At 49.3% G+C, this 19,197-nt stretch overlaps 1 protein-coding gene across 1 annotated transcript in view; it reads right to left on the bottom strand.

Moving 5' to 3' along the window:
- The window catches only part of LOC128333521 (tetraspanin-15-like), a 114,944-nt gene that overhangs the window by 76,534 nt on the left and 19,213 nt on the right, over positions 1–19,197 (bottom strand). Inside the window, exon 2 of the mRNA XM_053269019.1 lies at positions 15,680–15,865. Coding sequence (XP_053124994.1) covers positions 15,680–15,865 — 186 coding nt within the window. The remainder of the gene's footprint in view (positions 1–15,679; positions 15,866–19,197) is intronic.

Here is a 19,197-nt window from a genome sequence, read left to right on the forward strand (position 1 = left end):
AGCTCCAAAAATGCACTGTGCGAGTGCGCGGTGCATTATGGGCATCCCCTTCCCCTCCCCAAAACTGCCTCAGTCTACCAGCCATGGCTACAAAACTGGGCTGGGCTTCTTTATCCCGCTTTGGTACACGCTTGTGGATAGCTTCTGCATGTAGAGAGTTTCTCTGAAGAGGAGCCACAGGGGCTAGCGGTGTGCATACTCAGTTCGTCCCTGTCCTTGAACAGGTTTCCCCATAAATTTCAGACTCAGGAGCTTGGCACGATCCTGCTTTGAAGCTAATACACTCGCCATGCTGACTCTTGCCAGTGACGGTCGTGGGAGGAGAGCTAGTCTTGCAGCAGCACTGAGCAGTGTTTGGCTTGGTTTGCCTTTGGACGTGCAACTATATGTGAGTGCTGCCTGCTGCCCTTAGGGATGTGGCTGCAGTTTAGTGGTAGAGCATCTGCATCTGCTTTGCATGCAGAAGGTCCCAGGTTCCCTGAGAGCACCTCCAGGTAGGGCTGGGAGAGATTCCTGCCTGAAGAGTTGGAGAGCCTCTGCCAGTCAGTGTAGACAATACTGAGCAAGATGGACCAAGGGCCTGACTCGGCATAAGGCAGCTTCCCAGCCCTGCTGGATCAGGCCCAAGGAGGCCCATCTAGTCCAGCATCCTGTTTCACGCAGTGGTCCACCAGATGCTGCCTCTGGGGAGCCCAAGGCAAGAGCTATGTGTGTGCCTTCTCTCCTGCTGTTGCTCCCCTGCAAGTGGTATTGAGAAGCATCTTGCCTCTGAGCCTTGCTGTGGCCTATAGCCATCAAGACTAGTAGCCATTGATAGACCTGTCCTCCATGACTTTGTCTAAGCCCCCTTTAAAACCATCCAAGCTAGTGGCCATCACCACATCCCATGGCAAAGAATTCCCTAGATTAATTATGTTCTGTGTGAAAAAGAACTTCCTTTTGTTAGTCCTAAATTTCCTGACCTTCAGTTTCATGGGGTGACCTCTGGTTCTAGTGTTGTGAGAGAGGGAGAAAAATTTCTCCCTGTCCACCCTCTCCACTCCATGCATAACTGTATACACCTCAATCATGTCTCCCCTGAGTTGCCTCTTTTCCAAGGTAAAGAGCCTCAGATGCTGTAGTCTTGCCTCATAAGGAAGGCGATCCAGGCCCCTGATCATTTTGGTTGCCCTCTTCTCCACCTTTTCCAGTTCTACAATATCCTTCTTAAGATGCAGTGACCAAAGCTGTACACAGTACTCCAAATGTGGCCACACCATAGTTTTGTATAAGGACATTATAATATTAGCATTTTTATTTTCAATCCCCTTCCTAACGATTCCAAGCATGGAATTAGCTTTTTTTCACAGCTGCCACGCACTGAGACGGCACTTTCAATGAGTTGCCTGCCACAACCCCAAGATCTCTTTCATCAGGGTTTATGTGAAGTTGGGGGTTTTGCCCCAATGTGCATCACTTTACATTTGCTTACATTGAACCGCATTTGCCATTTTGTTGCCCACTCCCACAGTTTGGAGAGATCTTTTTGGAGTTCCTCACAATCCATTATAAGTTTCACTACTGTAAATAGTTTAGTGTCATCTGCATACTTGGCTACTTCGCTGAACACCCCAACTTCTAGATCATTTATGAACAAGTTAAAGAGCACGATAAAGTCCTATTACCAATCCCTGGGTTTTATTCAGCTTCTCTGCAATCTCCTTATCCTCCTTAATAATCCCTTTCACACCCTCATCATCTAAAGGTCCTACCACCTCCCTGGCAGGTTTTCTACTTCTGATATATTTAAAGAAGTTTTTGTTATCCCCCTTGACACTTCTAGCTATATGTTCTTCAAACTCTCTTGGCATCCCTTATTGTCTCTTTGCATTTCTTTTGCCAGATTTTATGTTCCTTTCTGTTCTCTTCCTTTGGGCAGGACTTTCCCCCTTTTTATAGCTTCTCTGACTACTTGTTAGCCATGCTGACATCCTCCTGGACTTCGTGGTACCTTTCCTCCTTCTTGATATACATTCCAACTGTGCTTCTAGTACTGTGGTTTTAAATAAGTTCCATGCTTTCTGGAGTGATTTGACCCTCCTGACTTTCCCTTTCAACTTCCTCCTTACCAGTCCCCTCATTTTTGAGAAGTTTCTTCTTCGGAAGTCCAACACATCTGTGCTGGACTTCCTTGACAGTTCTCCACTCGCATATATGCTGAATTGGTTCACACTATGGTCACTGCTACCCAATGGTTCTGCAACTCTGACATCTTGCGCCAAGTCCTGGACACCAGTCAGGATTAAATCCAAAATCGCCATCTCTCTGGTTGGATCCATGACTAACTGTTCTAAGGCACAGTCATTTAGCACGTCTATACATTTGCTCTCTGTCAATGTGAATTTACGCAGTCTATGTGTGGGTAATTGAAGTCACCTATTATTACTGCCCTGTCTCTCTTTGATGCCTCTCTTATTGGTTTCTCCAACTCCAGGTCACTCTCAGCGCTTTGATCCGGAGGGCGATAGCACGCCCCTAGTAACACATTTCCGTTCAGTCCTCGTAATGTTACCCATAATGATTCTGTGGAGGACTCCGGTCCACCTAGGTTTTCTGGCTTATGGGAATCTATCCCTTTTTTGATATACAGTGCCACTCCTTCCCCAACCCTCCCCGTCCCTTCTATAGAGTTTATATCCAGGACTAATCGTGTCCCACCGGTTCTCACCATTCCACTAGATTTCTGTTACACCCACTATATCTATGTTTTCATTAGTAATCAAGTTCTCCAGCTCATCCATCTTGGCTCAGAGGCTTCTGGCATTGGTAAACAGACACCTATATGCCGGGCCCCTTACCATCATTTGACAAGCTGTCCTGTGTTTCTTTCTCACTCTGTCCCCTTCTGGTTTATCCGAAACATGTTCACCCTCACACCTTAGGGGATTCCATGGTGGTGGGTATTTTGTGTGTGTAAACAACATCATCTCGTGATGCTGCTGCATTTTGGGTCACTTAGGTCATTACAACTTGTTACCACAAGGAGGTGGCTATTTGGTAGAGCTCCTGCTGCTTGAGCATCTCAGCCCTCCCCGACATTTCCAGAGAGGGCTGAGGTTCCCGCCTGCAACCTGGGAGAAGTCGCTGCCAGTCAGTGTTGACAATACTCAGCGAGATGGACCAAGGGTCTGACTTGGTATAATAAGGCAGCCGCCTATGTTCCTAACATGAGCCCCTTGCCAATGAGAGCATGCCTGTCTCAAGACTCAGACGGCAGCAGGATGTGAAACTTGCTAAGGATCAGCCTCGGGCATTCATGCGCACAAAACAAGAACAAGGTGAGTAACCCTGTCACCTTCGGAGCCCCCTCAACTCCCAAGACACGCTCCTGTCACCTGCACTGCATGCCATTGAAACCAGCTTACAAAATCTCTTTCCTGTCAATACAAATGAAAGCTGAGACTTTCAGGATTAAGGATTAAATCAGCGCATGATTTCACTGGAACAGGATCCCAGTGGAGAGAAAATGAAACAACCCTCTACTACTTACTTTCAACATGGATGCTTGCTTAGAACTAGGTAGCAATTTTGCCATGGCTGTGGGGAAAACATCAGAGCAAAGAGGGGGGGGGAAGCTACTGTTTACACAAAATTGCCCCCTTTCAGAATTGGTAGGTTTTGTGAAGGGTGCAAACATCAGTATTTTTTTGGACTAGGGTCTCTGGCCACCCCTTCCTACATATCTATTTGATGACTGATACTCCACGTTCACACCACTTTGTACACCTACTTTTCTCCTTGAGAGCTTCATGACTCCTCTCAGATTCCTAACAGTCCAGCCTTTCACTCCTGCAGTATCCCAGCAGTACCTTCTCAGACCTGAGTGTCCTAGTAGGTTTGCAAAGAAGAGGCTCCCTGCGTCCTCCTCCTGGTTCTAGACAACACTTTGCAGCCAACAATACAAATTACAGGGCACCCCACCCTCCCTTTTTTGTGCAATTTTCAGGTGTATGAATTTGACACATCTGTTGAAGAGCAGGCCACTTAAGAAGAGCTGAGAGAGCATTTTGTCCCACCGGAGTAAGTTTTTGCAAGCAATGCTTTTATCAAGCAAGAAGGGGAAAGATCAGGGAACAATTTCCTCTCAAATGATTTCATGTAGGGGTTCTCAGACATGGGTCCCCAGACACTGAGGTACTGCAAGGCCCATGGTGCTACAATGGTACAATATAGAACATGCCCATTGTGCTACAATGCATAATGCCCATAGTACATTATGCCCATAGCATAATGGATACAAAGATATTTTGGGTGGAGACACAGTCTTTTGGTAGCAAGCATGAACTGTCCACTTCACTAAGCAGGAGCTGTCTTGGTTTGCATTTGGATGGGTGACTACATATGAGCACTGTCTGCTATGAGATATTCCTCCTAGGGCAGGGATTCTCAATGTTGGGTCCCCAGATGTTATTGGACTTCAACTCCCATAATCCCTAGCCAAAGCCCACTGAGCCTGAGGATTATGGGAGTTGAAGTCCAATAACATCCGGGAACCCACTGTTGAGAATCCCTGCCCTAGGGGATGGAGCCCATAGCTCAGTGGTAGAACATCTGCTCTGCACACAGAAGGTCCCAGGTTCACTCCCTGGCAGCATCTCCAGGTACGGTTGGGAATGGCTCCTGTATGAATCCTCGGAGAGCCGTTGCCAGTCAGTGTAAACCAGCAGTTCCCAAGCTGGGTTCCTCCAGATGTTGCTGAACCCCCACCCACCCCCAGCCACAATAAATTGTATCTGGGGGTGATGGGAGTTGTAGATCAGCAACATCTGGAGGAACCCAGCTTGGGAACCACTGGTGGAGACCACGCTGAGCTAGAAGGACCAGTATAAAGGCATCTTCCTGTGTTCCTAGTCAAACAACATCTGGGGACCCATGTTTGATAGCTCCTGATTTAGAAGTTTTATTTCTGCTTCACATATGCAATTAAATACAGAATGATCCATTTTTGAAAGACAAAGAGCTTGGTAAGATTATCAAGAGTGAAAACAAAGAGTTGCTCTTCCACAGCAAAAGGGCCTTCAAAGTTACTTGGAAGATAACAGTCCGGCAGGAAGAGCTCCTTTGTGCAGATTAAAGGGTGAGGAGGACAAGCACAGAGCAGGCCAGGCTCCACGCTGGAGGCTCCACTTTCCACCTCATCACCAGCCTGCTCAGGGGCGTAACTACCAAGGGGAGGCGGCTGCCTGGGGGCCCCCACGCCTCAAGCCCCCCCTCCCCCGAGGCAAGTCACATGACTCCCCAACACCCGCAGAGCTTCGGTGCCGTGGAAAAGCCAACCCCAAGTTCGGAGCAAAGGCGGCATGCATGCAGCAAAGTCCTTGTCTGCAGAAGCAACTCTAAGCTGGGAGCGCTCTTCCCCATGGGAGGGTGGAGGGACGGGGTTAAAGCGAGGGAGTGGAGTTTTCTAGAGAAGCTGGCATAATGGGGATGTGAGTGTGAGTGCACTATATATTGTGAAGTGGGTGTGTATCAGCGAGGGGTCCATTTTAAAATTTTGTCTCTGGGTCCACTCCAGCTTTGTTACGCCCCTGAGCCTGCTAATCTGTCTCTAGTTGTGTCCAGGAACAATATTTTATTTAGATAAATCAGTATGATTTATTGATGGGGCATTCACTCTTCCAAACCCCAGCAGGGAGAAAATGTATAGAGGAGCAGAGAAAACACAAGGTTGGCTTCAGCTCAGACTAACACCGATTAACAATGGGCAATGAAAACTCCTCTGCGCCCACACAACGCAGTGAATTCTCCTCTCTGCTGCAGGCTGGCATTTCAGATCTCAGACAGTGGCTTTTAGGACAGACGAGAAAGATTCCCTTGCCGTAAATAAAATCTGCTTTAAGCAGAGACCAGGAACAAAGGATTAGTGATAAAAAGAAAGAAAAGGAGCCCAAACTCAAAATGCAGACATATCCTGGGCATGCCGAGCCACCTTGGATAACCAAGTCTGCTGCTACTGAGACTCTTTGGGGGCAATCAGAGATTACCTTCCTGATCTTGAATGAGGCCACTGCTCCCTTGCCGCCCTCTGGTGCCGAGGGCGAATTCATTTATTTATTTATTCATTTATTTCATTTGTACACCACTCAACCACGAATCAACCACGAATTAAAACCTTAAAGTTTACTTCAACCCTTAAAATTACTTCCTAGATAGACCAAACCTTCATTTGTGGATGGCCAAACTGCTGAGTGATGGTCTGAGCATGCTGTGCTCCATCCTTGAGCACTCGGGATTGTAAAGTGCAGCTGAATCCTGAACTGGAGGGGGGCGGCCCCTCAAACCTTACTTTGCTGCTTCAGAAATCACAGCAAAGAGTTTGTGTCTTGAGCAAGCCAGGAAGCACTTCACTGAGCTGGGTCTGCAAAGGGAGGAGGAAGCGTGTAAGCACAAGGCTGGCCCCCAACCTCAGGCTGCCAGGAGCGGTTGGACCACATCTGCCCTCACCCCCAGCCAGAATGGCCAAAGGTCATGAGGGGAGTTGCAGCCCAACATCATCTGGGGATCCAAGGCTGGAAACCACCACTCCAAACCACTGAAGAACAGGATGCCTGGATCAGTGTTCGGTTCTCTCTGATTTTTCTTCATCTGTGTGCAGAATGAGTTTTGTTCTGGGCAGGAGCATCAAGGCAGTGTGAGCACACATGCATTCATAGTGGGGCCTTCCCGATTCAACCTCAGTGGGATCTAAAATTAACTGAGCGGACAGCAAAACACTTGTGAGCGTGCGCACGCCTTAGAGGGAACACTGGTCTGGATGCAACAAGGGGAGGAGAGCTGGTCTTGTGGTAGCAAGCACAAACTGTCCCCTTTGCTAAGCAGGATCTGCCTTGCTTTGCATTTGGATGGGTGGCCACAGGCAAGTGCTGTAGGATATTCTCCTTGGGTTGTAGCTCAGTGGTAGAACATCTGCATGCAGAAGTTACCAGGTTCAGTCCCTGCAAGCATCTCCACATCAGGCTGGGGAAGACCTCTGTCTGAAACCTTGGAGAGCTGCTGCTGGTCAGAGTAGACGCGGTGACCCACTCCATAGCCCCATTCCCCATCTATCCACAAGCACAGCGTTTGTCTGAGGGTTACAGAGCATGCCTGCCTGGGGGCAGGGCTCACCGGGCGCACTCCCCTGGGTGCTGATCCTGGGTACAGCAGCCATGTTTTGTACCACACCTGAGCAGGACGTATCTGTTGCCTTCTCCTCCTGAGGTGCTTTGGCAGCATGACTGGCTGGAGAGGCTATCAGAAAGCTGAGCGGGGTGGGAAGGCTAGGCAGGAAATTGTGTTGGAGAGCCCCCCACCCACCCGGCCCATGACCCTTTGTGACAGGAGTTCCATTGGCTAAGGCAGTTCCCCATGAAGAGAGGCTGCAGCTCACTGCCGGAGCGCACACTGGGCATGACTACCCAGCATCTCAGAGCCGCTGCCAGTCAATGTGGAGACAACACAGAGCAAATGGACCAGTTATCGGACTGTGTTAGGCAGCTTCCCTATAGTATGGTTGGTTTTCGATCACATTTCCACGGAGATAAATTCTGCAGGAAACCCGCAAGAGGTTTCGTTTATTTAAAGTCTATTTGGCTTCGAGACAGAGTCACTGAACAAAACAAAAGATTCCAAATGCAGGTGTGTCTGGCTCTGCCTTTCAGTCTCACTGCATCCTCTGGATACTTTTAACAAACTGGCATTAATCTTTCCGGAGGATTCATTCAAAGATATGCCAGGAATGGAGTGTCCGTGTTCACTTTTGCATAATACTGACTTGCATAATATTGACTTAAGGATATGAGAATGCAGAGTATTCTAGGACAGAAACATCCCCACGTGGCATACTTAGGAGCCCTCTTGGCTGGGCACAGAATCTATTGTTAATGGAACCATGACAAAGGCCCCTGTGTCACTCACAGCAACTGTCAAACTGTTCCCGTAATGAGAACAAAAGGGGAAAATGCAACAATACAGGGCATTCAGCACAGAGGTTCAATTTTGTACCAGAATGTCAGGAGAGATCTTATAAAAACACTGAGCAGACTTGAAAGCGTCTCTGGCAGAATCAAATCCCAGTATTTCATTTATGAGGTTTCGAACAGAGGGTGGACATAACATTAACCAAACAAAGAAGAGTTCCGAAACCTCTGCCTTGTGCTAACAGATATCTCTACTAATAGAGGTAACCTCTTACATGGCCGTGTTATTGCTGGCTGGTTTCAAAACAGGGCAGATTGATTCCTGAGGAGCTGAGCAGTGCAGTGGGCTGGAATTCTCACATGAATGAGCACATCTCATGAGGGTGGAGATGCCAGGCTTGCAGAGCCAGTAAGGTGAGCAGGGTCAATTCTGTTTGGAGAGCCCAGGACCCTCACAAGGGCCCACCGCTGTGCCCAGAACGGTCACTGAAAAGCAACGCTTCATGCAGTCAAAGCAAAGAAACTCTTGGGGCCACAGAGAGCAGTTCAGGGCCCCTAAACCTGAGGTCAGCCCTCAAGCTGCCAGTTAGTACCTTTCAAGCCACTGGGGACCAAAGCACCTTCAGAAGCACCTTTTCCCATCTCAGCCTGGCTTGGTGTTGAGGTTTGCCTTGTGCTGAGTTCCCATCCCCAGGACTTCTGCTTACAGCATGCTCTCCCTAGGAAGGCTTGCCTGCAAACGAGTTGGCTTTCCTTCTGGTGCCAGATCAGACAACCCATATGGGACTCCCTCTGGGCCAAATCCATTTCTAAACTCTGCCACTTCAGAAGGCAGGAGTGGAGAGGACATCCTAAGAAGTAATCTACACCAGGGTTTCTTAACCTTGGGCCCCCAGATGTTGTTGGACTACAACTCCCAGAATCCCCAGCTACAAAGGCCATGTCTGGGGATTCTGGGAGTTGTAGTCCAACAACATCTGGGAGCCCAAGGTTAAGAAACCCTGATCTACACCAAGCTTTCAGTGGTGGAGAGAAGGGCTCTGATCAGGCCTCCTCCCTGCCAGATCAGTCTTCTATGGACAAGGGATGTCTTTGCACTGATCATGCGATTTCCACCCGATCCTGCCTGTAGTGGTGCAGCCCAGAAACGAGGTTACTCTTCAGCTGCCATTTCCGAGGAGGCCTCAGTCTCTCATAGCGCCGATTGTTCCAGGCTTGTCTCACCACCTTGGGAGCACCACTTTGGCGGGGTCTTCTTTTTCTGCCATCCTCGTTGAGGAACAAGGTCAAATGACTTGTCGCTTTAATCGTGCTGTGGGGCTAAATAGCAGCTGCACTGAGCCACCCCCCAGGGGTGCAGCTATAATTGAGAGGAGAGGTTCAAAGAACCCAGCCCCCTCCCCTCCCTATTTTCTTCATTATCTCTCCTGAGGAGCCGATGGGGAGGGGGCAAGCTCCTTCCCACCTAGCTACACCCCTGCCACCCCCACTAATTTGGGACCATGGGGAGCAGGGAGGAGGTTGAAGCCCCAACTCTGCCATGGCCTCAGTCGGAATCGGGTCATTCATCCGAGGAAAAAACCTCTCGTTGGCACCAACAGGAGATTCTTTTTCAAGGCAAAAAGCAGCTGTGCAGGGAATGGAGGACTAAACTCTACTCCCCCACCACCATGCTGCAGTCCCAGCACAGAGGGGCACAATCCACTTCCTGAAGAAAGAGGCATCTGGCTCGGTCTTCAGTTCCTGCCTCTGAACTGCTTGTTCAGACCTCTGACGTCCAGGGTGCCGAGGATGGAGCCCAGGAGACCAGCTTCCTCACCATGTGCATGCAGAAGAGTCCTTTTGCAGCAGCGACTGCAGGGCTTAATGAGGGCTGCAGGAGAGCCATGGCAAACTCCTCTTTGTCTGTGGGGCTACCTTTGAAGCCTGACGCAAGTTTGAAGTGCAGCCACCGAGCTAAGAACTGGGACCCACTGCTGGGAACACCCCCACCCCAGGCTGCAGCAGCAGCAGCTGATGCTCCACCCCACCTTCCTGGTCCTGAAGCTCAATCCCCTCCTGGCCAAGTTAATTGTTAAATTAATTTGAATTTAACAATTCAAGTTAAAGCTTAGGATCTAGCTATCTGAAGGATCACTTGCTTCCTCGCCAGAAAGTGACCTTTGATTCCCCCTGCTTTTTAGCCTTGGAATAGGTCTTAATGCTACCTGGACTTGTTGTGTCACCCACCAGTCTGGATTGTTTTACTGAAGTCTGTGTGTGCGGTTTAAGCTATTGTTTTGTCAGCAGACCTGGAAATTGAAGGGCATATCCAGGTCCTTAACAAAATAAGAGTGTGGGTAGCGCACCCCTGCACATACTCACTTGGCCATGCTTTCAGGAGTATCTGAAAGGTGCTTTGGATCTGCAGTTCCCCCCCTGTGGTCAGCTCCATCTGCAACAGCCATTTCGAGAACAGTTTGCTAAGACAGGGGCCAGGATGGAAGGAGGCCTGCTGCTCGACAAGCAAGAACTGTTGCTCAAGACCTCAAAAGAGACCCATGTTTGGAAAAGAGGGAAAGCGCCTTCTAGGTCAGAAACACACCATCACAGACAGGGCACCCACCAGGCGAGGGGCTCAAAGGACTGGCACAGCGTTAACAAGCAGGAGGACATCCCTTGGAAAGCCAATTAGCCAAGAGGCCAAGTTCAGGATGAGCTTCGCCCAATCTCCCCAAGTGGGAAGGGGCAGCGACACTGAAGTGGCACAGGGTCACTGCTTGTGCTTTCAGTTGCCTCACAAGGAAAAAGTGACTCATCTTGCCCGCATACAACATCTATTCTACAAGCACACTCTTACAGAAGCTTCGCCTACTTCTTCCATTGGCTTCATTATGTCTTCATTCCCTTTTGACCCTGTCCTTCCTCCAAGGAGCTCCGGGTGGTGCGTGCTCCATCACTCACCATGACAAAAACCACCCCCACCCCCCTGTCACTCACCCCTGCCCCATTCTCTGATTTTTCATGCTTGCGATATAGGAAGGCGCTGAAAGGCAACATCGGATACTGCACAGGAGATGGCAATGGTCAACCTCTCCTGTATTCTATCAAAGACAACCACAAGGCTCTGTGGTCACCAGGAATCGATGCCGACTTGATGGCACAACTATTTTATGGGTATATCCACTTTGCAGACTTTGAAGGTCCTGGAACCCTGTCCCAAACATCCCTGGCACTAACAGGTGCAGTTTAGCAAGGGCAACTCCAATTCCATGTGAGATCTCTAGCCACAGAACTAGAGTTCAGGGTGGGGGGTGGGGGCAGAATAACTATTAAGCCAGTTGTGCAGATGGAACATGATGGGAAGCAGCTGGAAAAGAAATGCCTGCCTTTCTCACCATCTGCTGTAAAACTGGGAGAGGAGAACACGTGCATCTGTCCCACACAGAAGGGAACCACCTTTGCATCCTGGAGAGATGCACACCCAGGAATTTGTTGCCTGTTGCAGAAGCAACATAAGAGTTGTTCATAGTTTTGCTGCTGCCTCAGGGCAGCTGACCTCACACTTGAGCTGAGTTGGGGACCCCCCCCCCCCCGAGAGAACATAAGAACAGCCCTGCTGGATCAGGCCCAAGGAGGCCCATCTAGTCCAGCATCCTGTTTCACACAGTGGCCCACCAGATGCTGCTGGAAACCTACAGGCAGGAGTTGAGGGCATGCCCTCTCTCCTGCTGTTACTCCCCTGCAACTGGTACAAAGAGGCATCCTGCCTTGGAGGCTGAAGGTGGCCCACAGCCCTCTGACTAGTAGCCAATGCTAGGCCTCTCCTCCAGGAAGTTATCCAAACCCCTCTTAAAGCCATCCAGGTTGTTGGCTGTCACCACATCTTGTGGCAGAGAATTCCACAAGTGGATTATGCGTTGTGTTAAAAAGTACTTCCGTTTGCTGGTCCTAAATTTCCCAGCAATCAATTTCATGGGATGACCCTGATTCTAGTGTTATGCTAGAGGGAGAAGAATTTCTCTCTATCCACTTTCTCCACACCATGCATGATTTTATAGACCTCTATCCTGTCTCCCCGCAGTCATCTTTTTTCTAAACTAAATAGCCCCAGCCTTGCCTCATAAGGAAGGTGCTCTAGGCCCCCGATCATCTTGGTTGCCCTCTTCTGCAAAGAAACTACTTATTCAAGCAAAGGCTTCCTGCACAGCCCACCAAGAAATGCTGCCCCTTGTCACCATCCCCTCTCCCCTCCCTTTTCAGGTCTCCCCCTCCCACTTTAACCATGACAGGCTGGCCAGCACTTCAGTTCCTTCTTCCTCTACACCATTCATCATCCCATTATGCAGAGGAGGCAGAACAAAACCAAAAGAGAGCTTACCAGGTGCCCAGAAGTGTCTGAATGGAGAGCAAACAAAGGCTCCATAATTTGGCAGGGTGGGGGGAGGGAGGGGGGCACTTCTTTGTTCCAGCTACAGTCGACTCTTGTCCTGCTTCTAATTCACATGGAAAGACGGGAGAGAACAATCCATGGCGTGGGCAACTGAGCAAGTCCTGGGCAGGGAATTCTGGAGGATTTCTTCCTGCAGCAGGTGAATGTATTCTTCACAGAATCACCCATTAGATTGCTTTGGAGAGTCACTTGGAGATCCATGCCAGTTCATGGAGACTCTCTGGGTCAATGCCCAGAGCACACAATCGTTTCTTGTGGGCCTCTTGCCAGTTTCACCACCACACTACATGAACTGGGCGCTCAAAACGTCTTTGGCCAACTGACAACAGTGGGCAATGGGGCGGCTCTCTCATGAGGCGAGTGGAGCCAACAACCTCAGGAGGCAAGTTCACCATGGGGCAGTGAGCACAGGCAGGCACCCCACTCCCGCCATAGGCATCACCTCAGCTACCACTGCTGGTCAGCAGCTGCCACCCACCTCCACCCCACACGGCTGCTGGCCTCCTTTCCCTTCATAGGAACACAAGAAGCTGCCATATACTGAGTCAGACCATTGGTCTATGTAGCTCAGTATTGTCTTCACAGACTGGCAGCGGCTTCTCCAAGGTTGCAGCCAGGAACCTCTCTCAACCCTATCTTGGAGATGCTGCCAGGGAGGGAATCTTCCGCATGCAAGCAGCCAGATGCTCTTCCCAGAGCAGCCCTATCCCCTAAGTAGAATAACTTACAGTGATCACACATGTAGTAGTCTCCCATTCAAATGCAAACTAGGGTAGATCCTGCTTAGCCAAGAGGACAATTCATGCTTGCTGCCACAAGACCAGCTCTCCTCCATTCACCTTCGCCTCCGGGGCACACTCTGCCTGCTGCTGCTGCTCCCATAGCAGGATCCAGCTTCGGCCACCCACCGTCCTTCCCTGCGGGTGGGGGTAGTGGTCCCAGGTGGCCAAGTGAACATAAGAACCGCCCTGCTGGATCAAGCCCAAGGCCCATCTAGTCCAGAATTGCATTACACACAGTGGCTCACTGAGAAGCCCAAGGGAAGAGGTGAGGGCATGCCCTCTCTCCTTGCTGCTCTTGCAACTAGGATTCAGAGGCATCTTGGCTCTGAGGCTGGAGGTGGCCTACAGCCACCAGACTAGTAGCCATTGGTAGACCTGTCCTCCAGGAATTTGTCTATAACCCTGCTAACTTGGCAAAGAGGCACCTTTTAACATGGTGATTCTCTTTATTGAGCAGGGGGAGAGTAACTGGTGCTATCCACCCCCAGCACAGCATCTTTCCAGTGACTGTTGCTGGTGTCTGTCTTGTGTATCTTTTTAGATTTCGAGCCCTTTGGGGACAGGGAACCATCTTATTTATTTATTATTTCTCTGTGTAAACCACTCTGAGCCATTTTGGGAAAGGCAGTATAGAAATTGAATAAAACAAACAAAAAAGCATACATAAGAACAGCCCTGCTGGGACCTATGAGACACATCAGGCCATCCCAGGGGGTGGAGTGGGGGAGCAGTCAGTAGTGGGGGACAAGTTGTCTTTCAGGAAAGGTCATCGGTTGTTCCTGATCTTCCCATCACCAGAATCCTGCTTGTTTTCCTAGGACTCGCCAGAGCACAGGCTTCACACACTACAACTACTCAGAAACACTGATTTAAACAAACTGGTACCAAAAAAGGTAAGAGCCCTGGAGTTTTCGCCTACCAAAAACACTTTCCCAACAATCTTCTCCCACAGTGATGCTAACCTGCAAACAGAGAGCATCGCACACTCACACAGACTTTTCATTTTCAGAGCATTCACAAAGATGGGCGAGTCAGTTGACCAACCCTTAAGGCATTTAGTTGAGGAACCAAATGTTTAACAACCCCAAGTCAGGAACCAAACATTATCCAGCACGTCTTCCAGATTGTTAACAGTGCACCATTGCACCCCATCCCTCATGGAAAGGTGGAAGCTCAATCTGCAGGTCTGATTCCCCAGCTGGGTTTGACAGCCAAGCTGATCAGCTGCACAGCCTACGAGAAGAAACAGATGAGACTCTCCATCTGCTGCACTCAGATGTTGCAAGCACGGAACCATCCGAGGAAAATGACACAACGTTTCAAAGTAAATAAGATCCATTTATTTTGATTTCTTGTTTGTCACCGTCTGTCACCGGCGAAGAATGTTTAAAAAAGCCACTTGGGCTATGAGTCCGAAAGAGCCTGCTAGGAGCAACCAAATCAGTTCGGGTTCAGGGGAGGACTGCCTGCTCTTGGACTACACACACTCCAGGCCAGTCTGCAGGATATGCAAAAACACCTCCCCTGGTGTGTGGGAGAACATTGGTTTGGCTCTGCCTCCAACTCTGGGTGAAGCTACACATGGAGGTCTGCCATGCAAGACAAATCGAGTGGGGGGAAATGCTTCACTCCCAGCTCATCTTGCTCAAGCTCCAAAACTGGAAACAAAGCCCCCAAGATTAACAATGCTGAAAGACAGTGCTGGGAATTCAAAACAAAAAATAGTTTGGAAACACACTGGCCCAGTTCAGATGACCCAAGAGGTCCTCCCGGGCCCTTCATCCCTTTGCATGCTCAACAGAACCGAAGGTTTGCTCATTCCTAGAACTGCAGTTTCCTGAGATACAGAGCCTGGGAAACTGTGATTTAAGCAATCCCAACAGCCCCAAGTCAGGATCAAATAGTGGTTTGATACCCTGATTTGTTGGGATTGCATACACCGCACTCATCAGCTGGGCTGGGGAGCAGTTCACATGACACCACCCCACCTGCTCCCATTGGCTCCTTGTTGCAACACAGTGTCCCAACCGGTCAGCGTCCATCTGCCTGTCAGATCTGCAGTGTGCAGTGACCAGGCAGAATAATCCAAAGATGACCGCATTTCGGTCCCAATGGGAGAGCTCTCCCCATACCTTCCACTGCACCACAACCATTTTTTAAAAAATGTTTCTCTACTGAATAGTCCCAGCAGAGCCTGGACTCAAACCTGAGTCCTGGATGTCTCGGCCATGCTATGCCATGCCCTGCCCGGACCGTCAAGTCCTTTGTGACCCCATGCTGCAGACTTAAGTGGTTTAGACAGCTGCTCCTCCTGCTGCCCAGAGAACACTGGGGTCTGTAGTGCAGCAAGGCAAGAGAGTGCTGTTATATCCGCAGCATCTAAAAATGACAGTTCACAAGATCCACTGGGGGAACCTTCAGCAGCAGAACGCTTCTGAAACAGATTGTAAGTGTGCGGTGTGGACCCAGAGTTGGAAGAGACAAACCAAGGCACAAAAGGAGAAGCAGAAGGAGGGAAGCGTCCTTACCGTCTTCAGCAGCAGCCTGTTGTCTCGGAGGGAGCCCACCATCCCAATGAAGGAGACGGCAAACATGGTGATGCCCAGGAGGAGGAGGATCACTGCTGGGGCGAGGAAGAGCCCTTCCAGAGTCCGGTGCTTCTGCCTTTCCACCTCGGCGTAGATGCCAATGCACAAGATCACCAGGCCTATGAGCTGCAGAGGGGAGAGGAAGACATCCATCACCAGGACTGCACACCACCCCAGAGGCCCTCCTGGACCTAGACTCAGGATGCCATGTAAGCATTTCCCAGCCATACAACTGGTCCAACCGTCCACTCTAGCCCTGGTCCAGCAAATGAGCAGACAAAGAGGCTGAGAGAGAGAGAGAGAGAGAGAGAGAGACACCAACAGGCATGCATCCCATCCAGAATTTCTTTGGAACGGGTACAGCCATGGATCCAACAAGAGATGGATGGCAAAACTGAAAGAATCCTCCTGCCAAATTAGAAAAGGGTGTTTTAGAGGTCATGTCAGTCCTTGGTGGCATTTTTACTTCTTGTGCAGCGCATCCATCTGTGTTATCAAAACAGATACCCAGACCTATACAAGATGTAAAATAGTAGTGGTAATATCACCTCAGTGTGAGCCACTTGTGGAATTTAGCCTACTCTTGCACTTTTGTGCTCAAATCAGAGGCTGTCAGGCAGAAGAGTGGGAGATCCCCTGATCTGGACCCCCTGATGGGGAGGAGAGCTGGCCCTGTGGTAGTGAGCATGAATGGTCCCCTTTGCTAAGCAGGATCTGCCCTGGTTGCCTTTGGATGGGACAGTACTCAACATGCAAGCACCGTCTGCTGTAAGCTGTCACCCTAGGGCAGGAATTCTCAATGTTGGGTCACCAGATGTTATTGGACTTCAACTCCCATAATCCCCAACCAAAGGTCACTGGGGCTGGGGACTATGGGAGTTGAAGTCCAATCACATCTGGGGACCCAACATTGAGAATCCCTGCCCTAGGGGATGGGGCTGTAGCTCAGTGGTAGTGGTACTAGAGCATCTGTATTGCATGCAGAAGGTACCAGATTCACTCCTGGCCTGGCAGCATCTCCAGGTAGGGCTGGGAAAGACTCCTGCCTGAAACCTTGGCAAGCTGCTGCCTGTCAGTATAGGCAATACTGAGCTAGAGGGACCAAGGGTCTGACTCTGTATAAGGCAACTGCCTATGACCTGGCTGGGGTGTCCTTCTGCAAAACCTGAGCCAGGCTGCACAGCTTGAGCTGCTTCTCATTTCACTTTAACTGCCTGGAGATCTGGGGGGCAAGGAGGGGAGACTGGCAGAGTCAGGACAAGCTTGTGCCTTGATCTGCAGCAGGCTCCAGACTTCCTATTCATTCTAGCCTTTTGTTCCCTGATTTGCATGACTGCCCGGAACTGCAACACCAAACGCCCAGAAAAAAATTGATTTTTTTTAATTTTCCAGCAAGGCTGAAAACACAAAATATGGAAGGATGAAACAGGAGGCTAATGAAGTGAGAATTTTAAAAGGAGAACAATGAACAGTGAATGAGTTCTCAGAGGGCTGCTGCAGCCCCCTCCCCGGCAGAGCGATGGCTTGTCTCTCTCCTGCTCCGTTAGCAGTTCACAGTCCCCTGCTAACTGAGCCAAGAGGCCCCTTTTCAAAGTGGCAATTCTCTTTATTGAGCAGGGGAAGAGCAACTGGTCCTATCCAGCCCAGCACAGCATCCCTTCAGTGACTGTTGCTGGTGTCTATTTTATGTTTCTTTTTTAGATTACGAGCTCTTTGGGGGACAGGGAGACATTTTATTTATATATATATATTTATATCAACCACTTTGGGAACTTTGGTTGAAAAGCGGTATATAAATATCTGCGTATTCATAGTCTCCACCACCACCAACCCTCCTCCTTGGTGATTTCAGAAGCAAAGCAGGAGACACCTCAGCTTCCAAGGGGGAAAAACATCTCCTGCTTCTGGGGCTCTCAGCTGGTGCTCTGCACCTTCAGAGGGAAGAGGGGGCATTTTTCAATCCAGCCATTTAGCCTCAGTTCAACACAGCTTAAAAAGCCAATGCCAATCTATCATTGACCCTGCTATTATATGTATATACCGCTCAGCTGATCTGTGACTTCAGAGCAGTTTGCAAAAAGAAAATTAAACATACACAAACACTATTCTACAAAAACAATTCAAATAGCCAGCAAGCAGATACAGAGCCAGCAGCAGCAAACACACACACACAATTACTCCATCATGGACTTCATCACACCAAAGCAGGGTAGAGCAGGTCTTGACAAATTTTCTTTGGATTTAGGAACCAGCCCCAAAATGTAGGAGCCAGACAATAGACACTTGACAAAATTATGAGATTTAATGATGATGGACCTATGGTGGTAGGTAGGGTTAAATGGGCTTCTCTTTATCCCATTTACAAACAACATACTTGGGACAAAAAAACAGGACTGCAGGGACAAATAACAGTTTTATTAAATAATGTTGGCTTTGAAGATGCTAGTCTAGGCACCATGGTTTGGGATTTCTCAGCACTGGGATTTAGCAGCAACCTCTTCCAAGCCAGCCAATGTTCTTGAGGTTAGCTTTGCACCATAAGGCTACTGGAGGGGCTGTGTGGATCATCATCAACATGGTACAGGCTAGCAAGGCAGAAGGTCTGCCTCTTCTGATAACAGGATAGTAAGACCTCCACCCGAGAATTCCGAGCAGACAACTCTCTGGCCGTCTAGCCCAGGAGCTTCCAACTTTGAGTCGCCAGAGGTTGCTGGACTACAACTCCCATCATCTCTAGCCACCATGGCCAACAGGGATGGGAGTTGTTGCCCAACATCATCTGGAGATGCAAGGTTGGTAATTTGTAGTCCAGACAGCTAGATCGCACAAGGCAGCTTATGTGTTTCTAGGGATCTATTCACAGTCTTGGCAATTCTGCAAGAAGTAGTGGCAATTAACAGATCGCCAAGGCCAGATGGCATTCACCCAAGAGTTCTGAAGGAACTCAAATGTGAAATTGCCAATCTCCTAGCAAAAATATATAACCTGTCCCTACAATCAGGCTCTATACCAGAGGACTGGAAAGTAGCCAATGCGACTCCGATTTTCAAAAGGGATCCAGGGGGGATCAGGGAAAATACAGGCCTGACAGCTTAACTTTGGTGCCGGATAAATTGATGGAACGCATACTTAAGGACAAAATTGTTAAGCACATAGAAAAACAGGCCTTGTTGAAGGAAAACCAGCATGGCTTCTGCAAGGGAAAGTCTTGCCTCACTTAACCTCTTGGAGTTCTCTGAGAGTGTCAACAGGCATGTGGATAAAGGTGATCTGGTTGACATAGTAAACTTGGACTTCCAAAAAGCTTTTGATAAAGTTCCCCACCAAAGGCTCTTGGGTAAACTTAGCAGTCATGGAATAAGGGGACATGTTAATATGTGGATCAGTAACTGGTTGAAGAAAAAGGAAACAGAGAGTAGGGATAAATGGACAGTTTTCACGAGGGAGGTAGGAAGTAG

This window comes from Hemicordylus capensis, chromosome 8 (genome assembly GCF_027244095.1).
Source record: "Hemicordylus capensis ecotype Gifberg chromosome 8, rHemCap1.1.pri, whole genome shotgun sequence".
NCBI lineage: Eukaryota > Metazoa > Chordata > Lepidosauria > Squamata > Cordylidae > Hemicordylus > Hemicordylus capensis.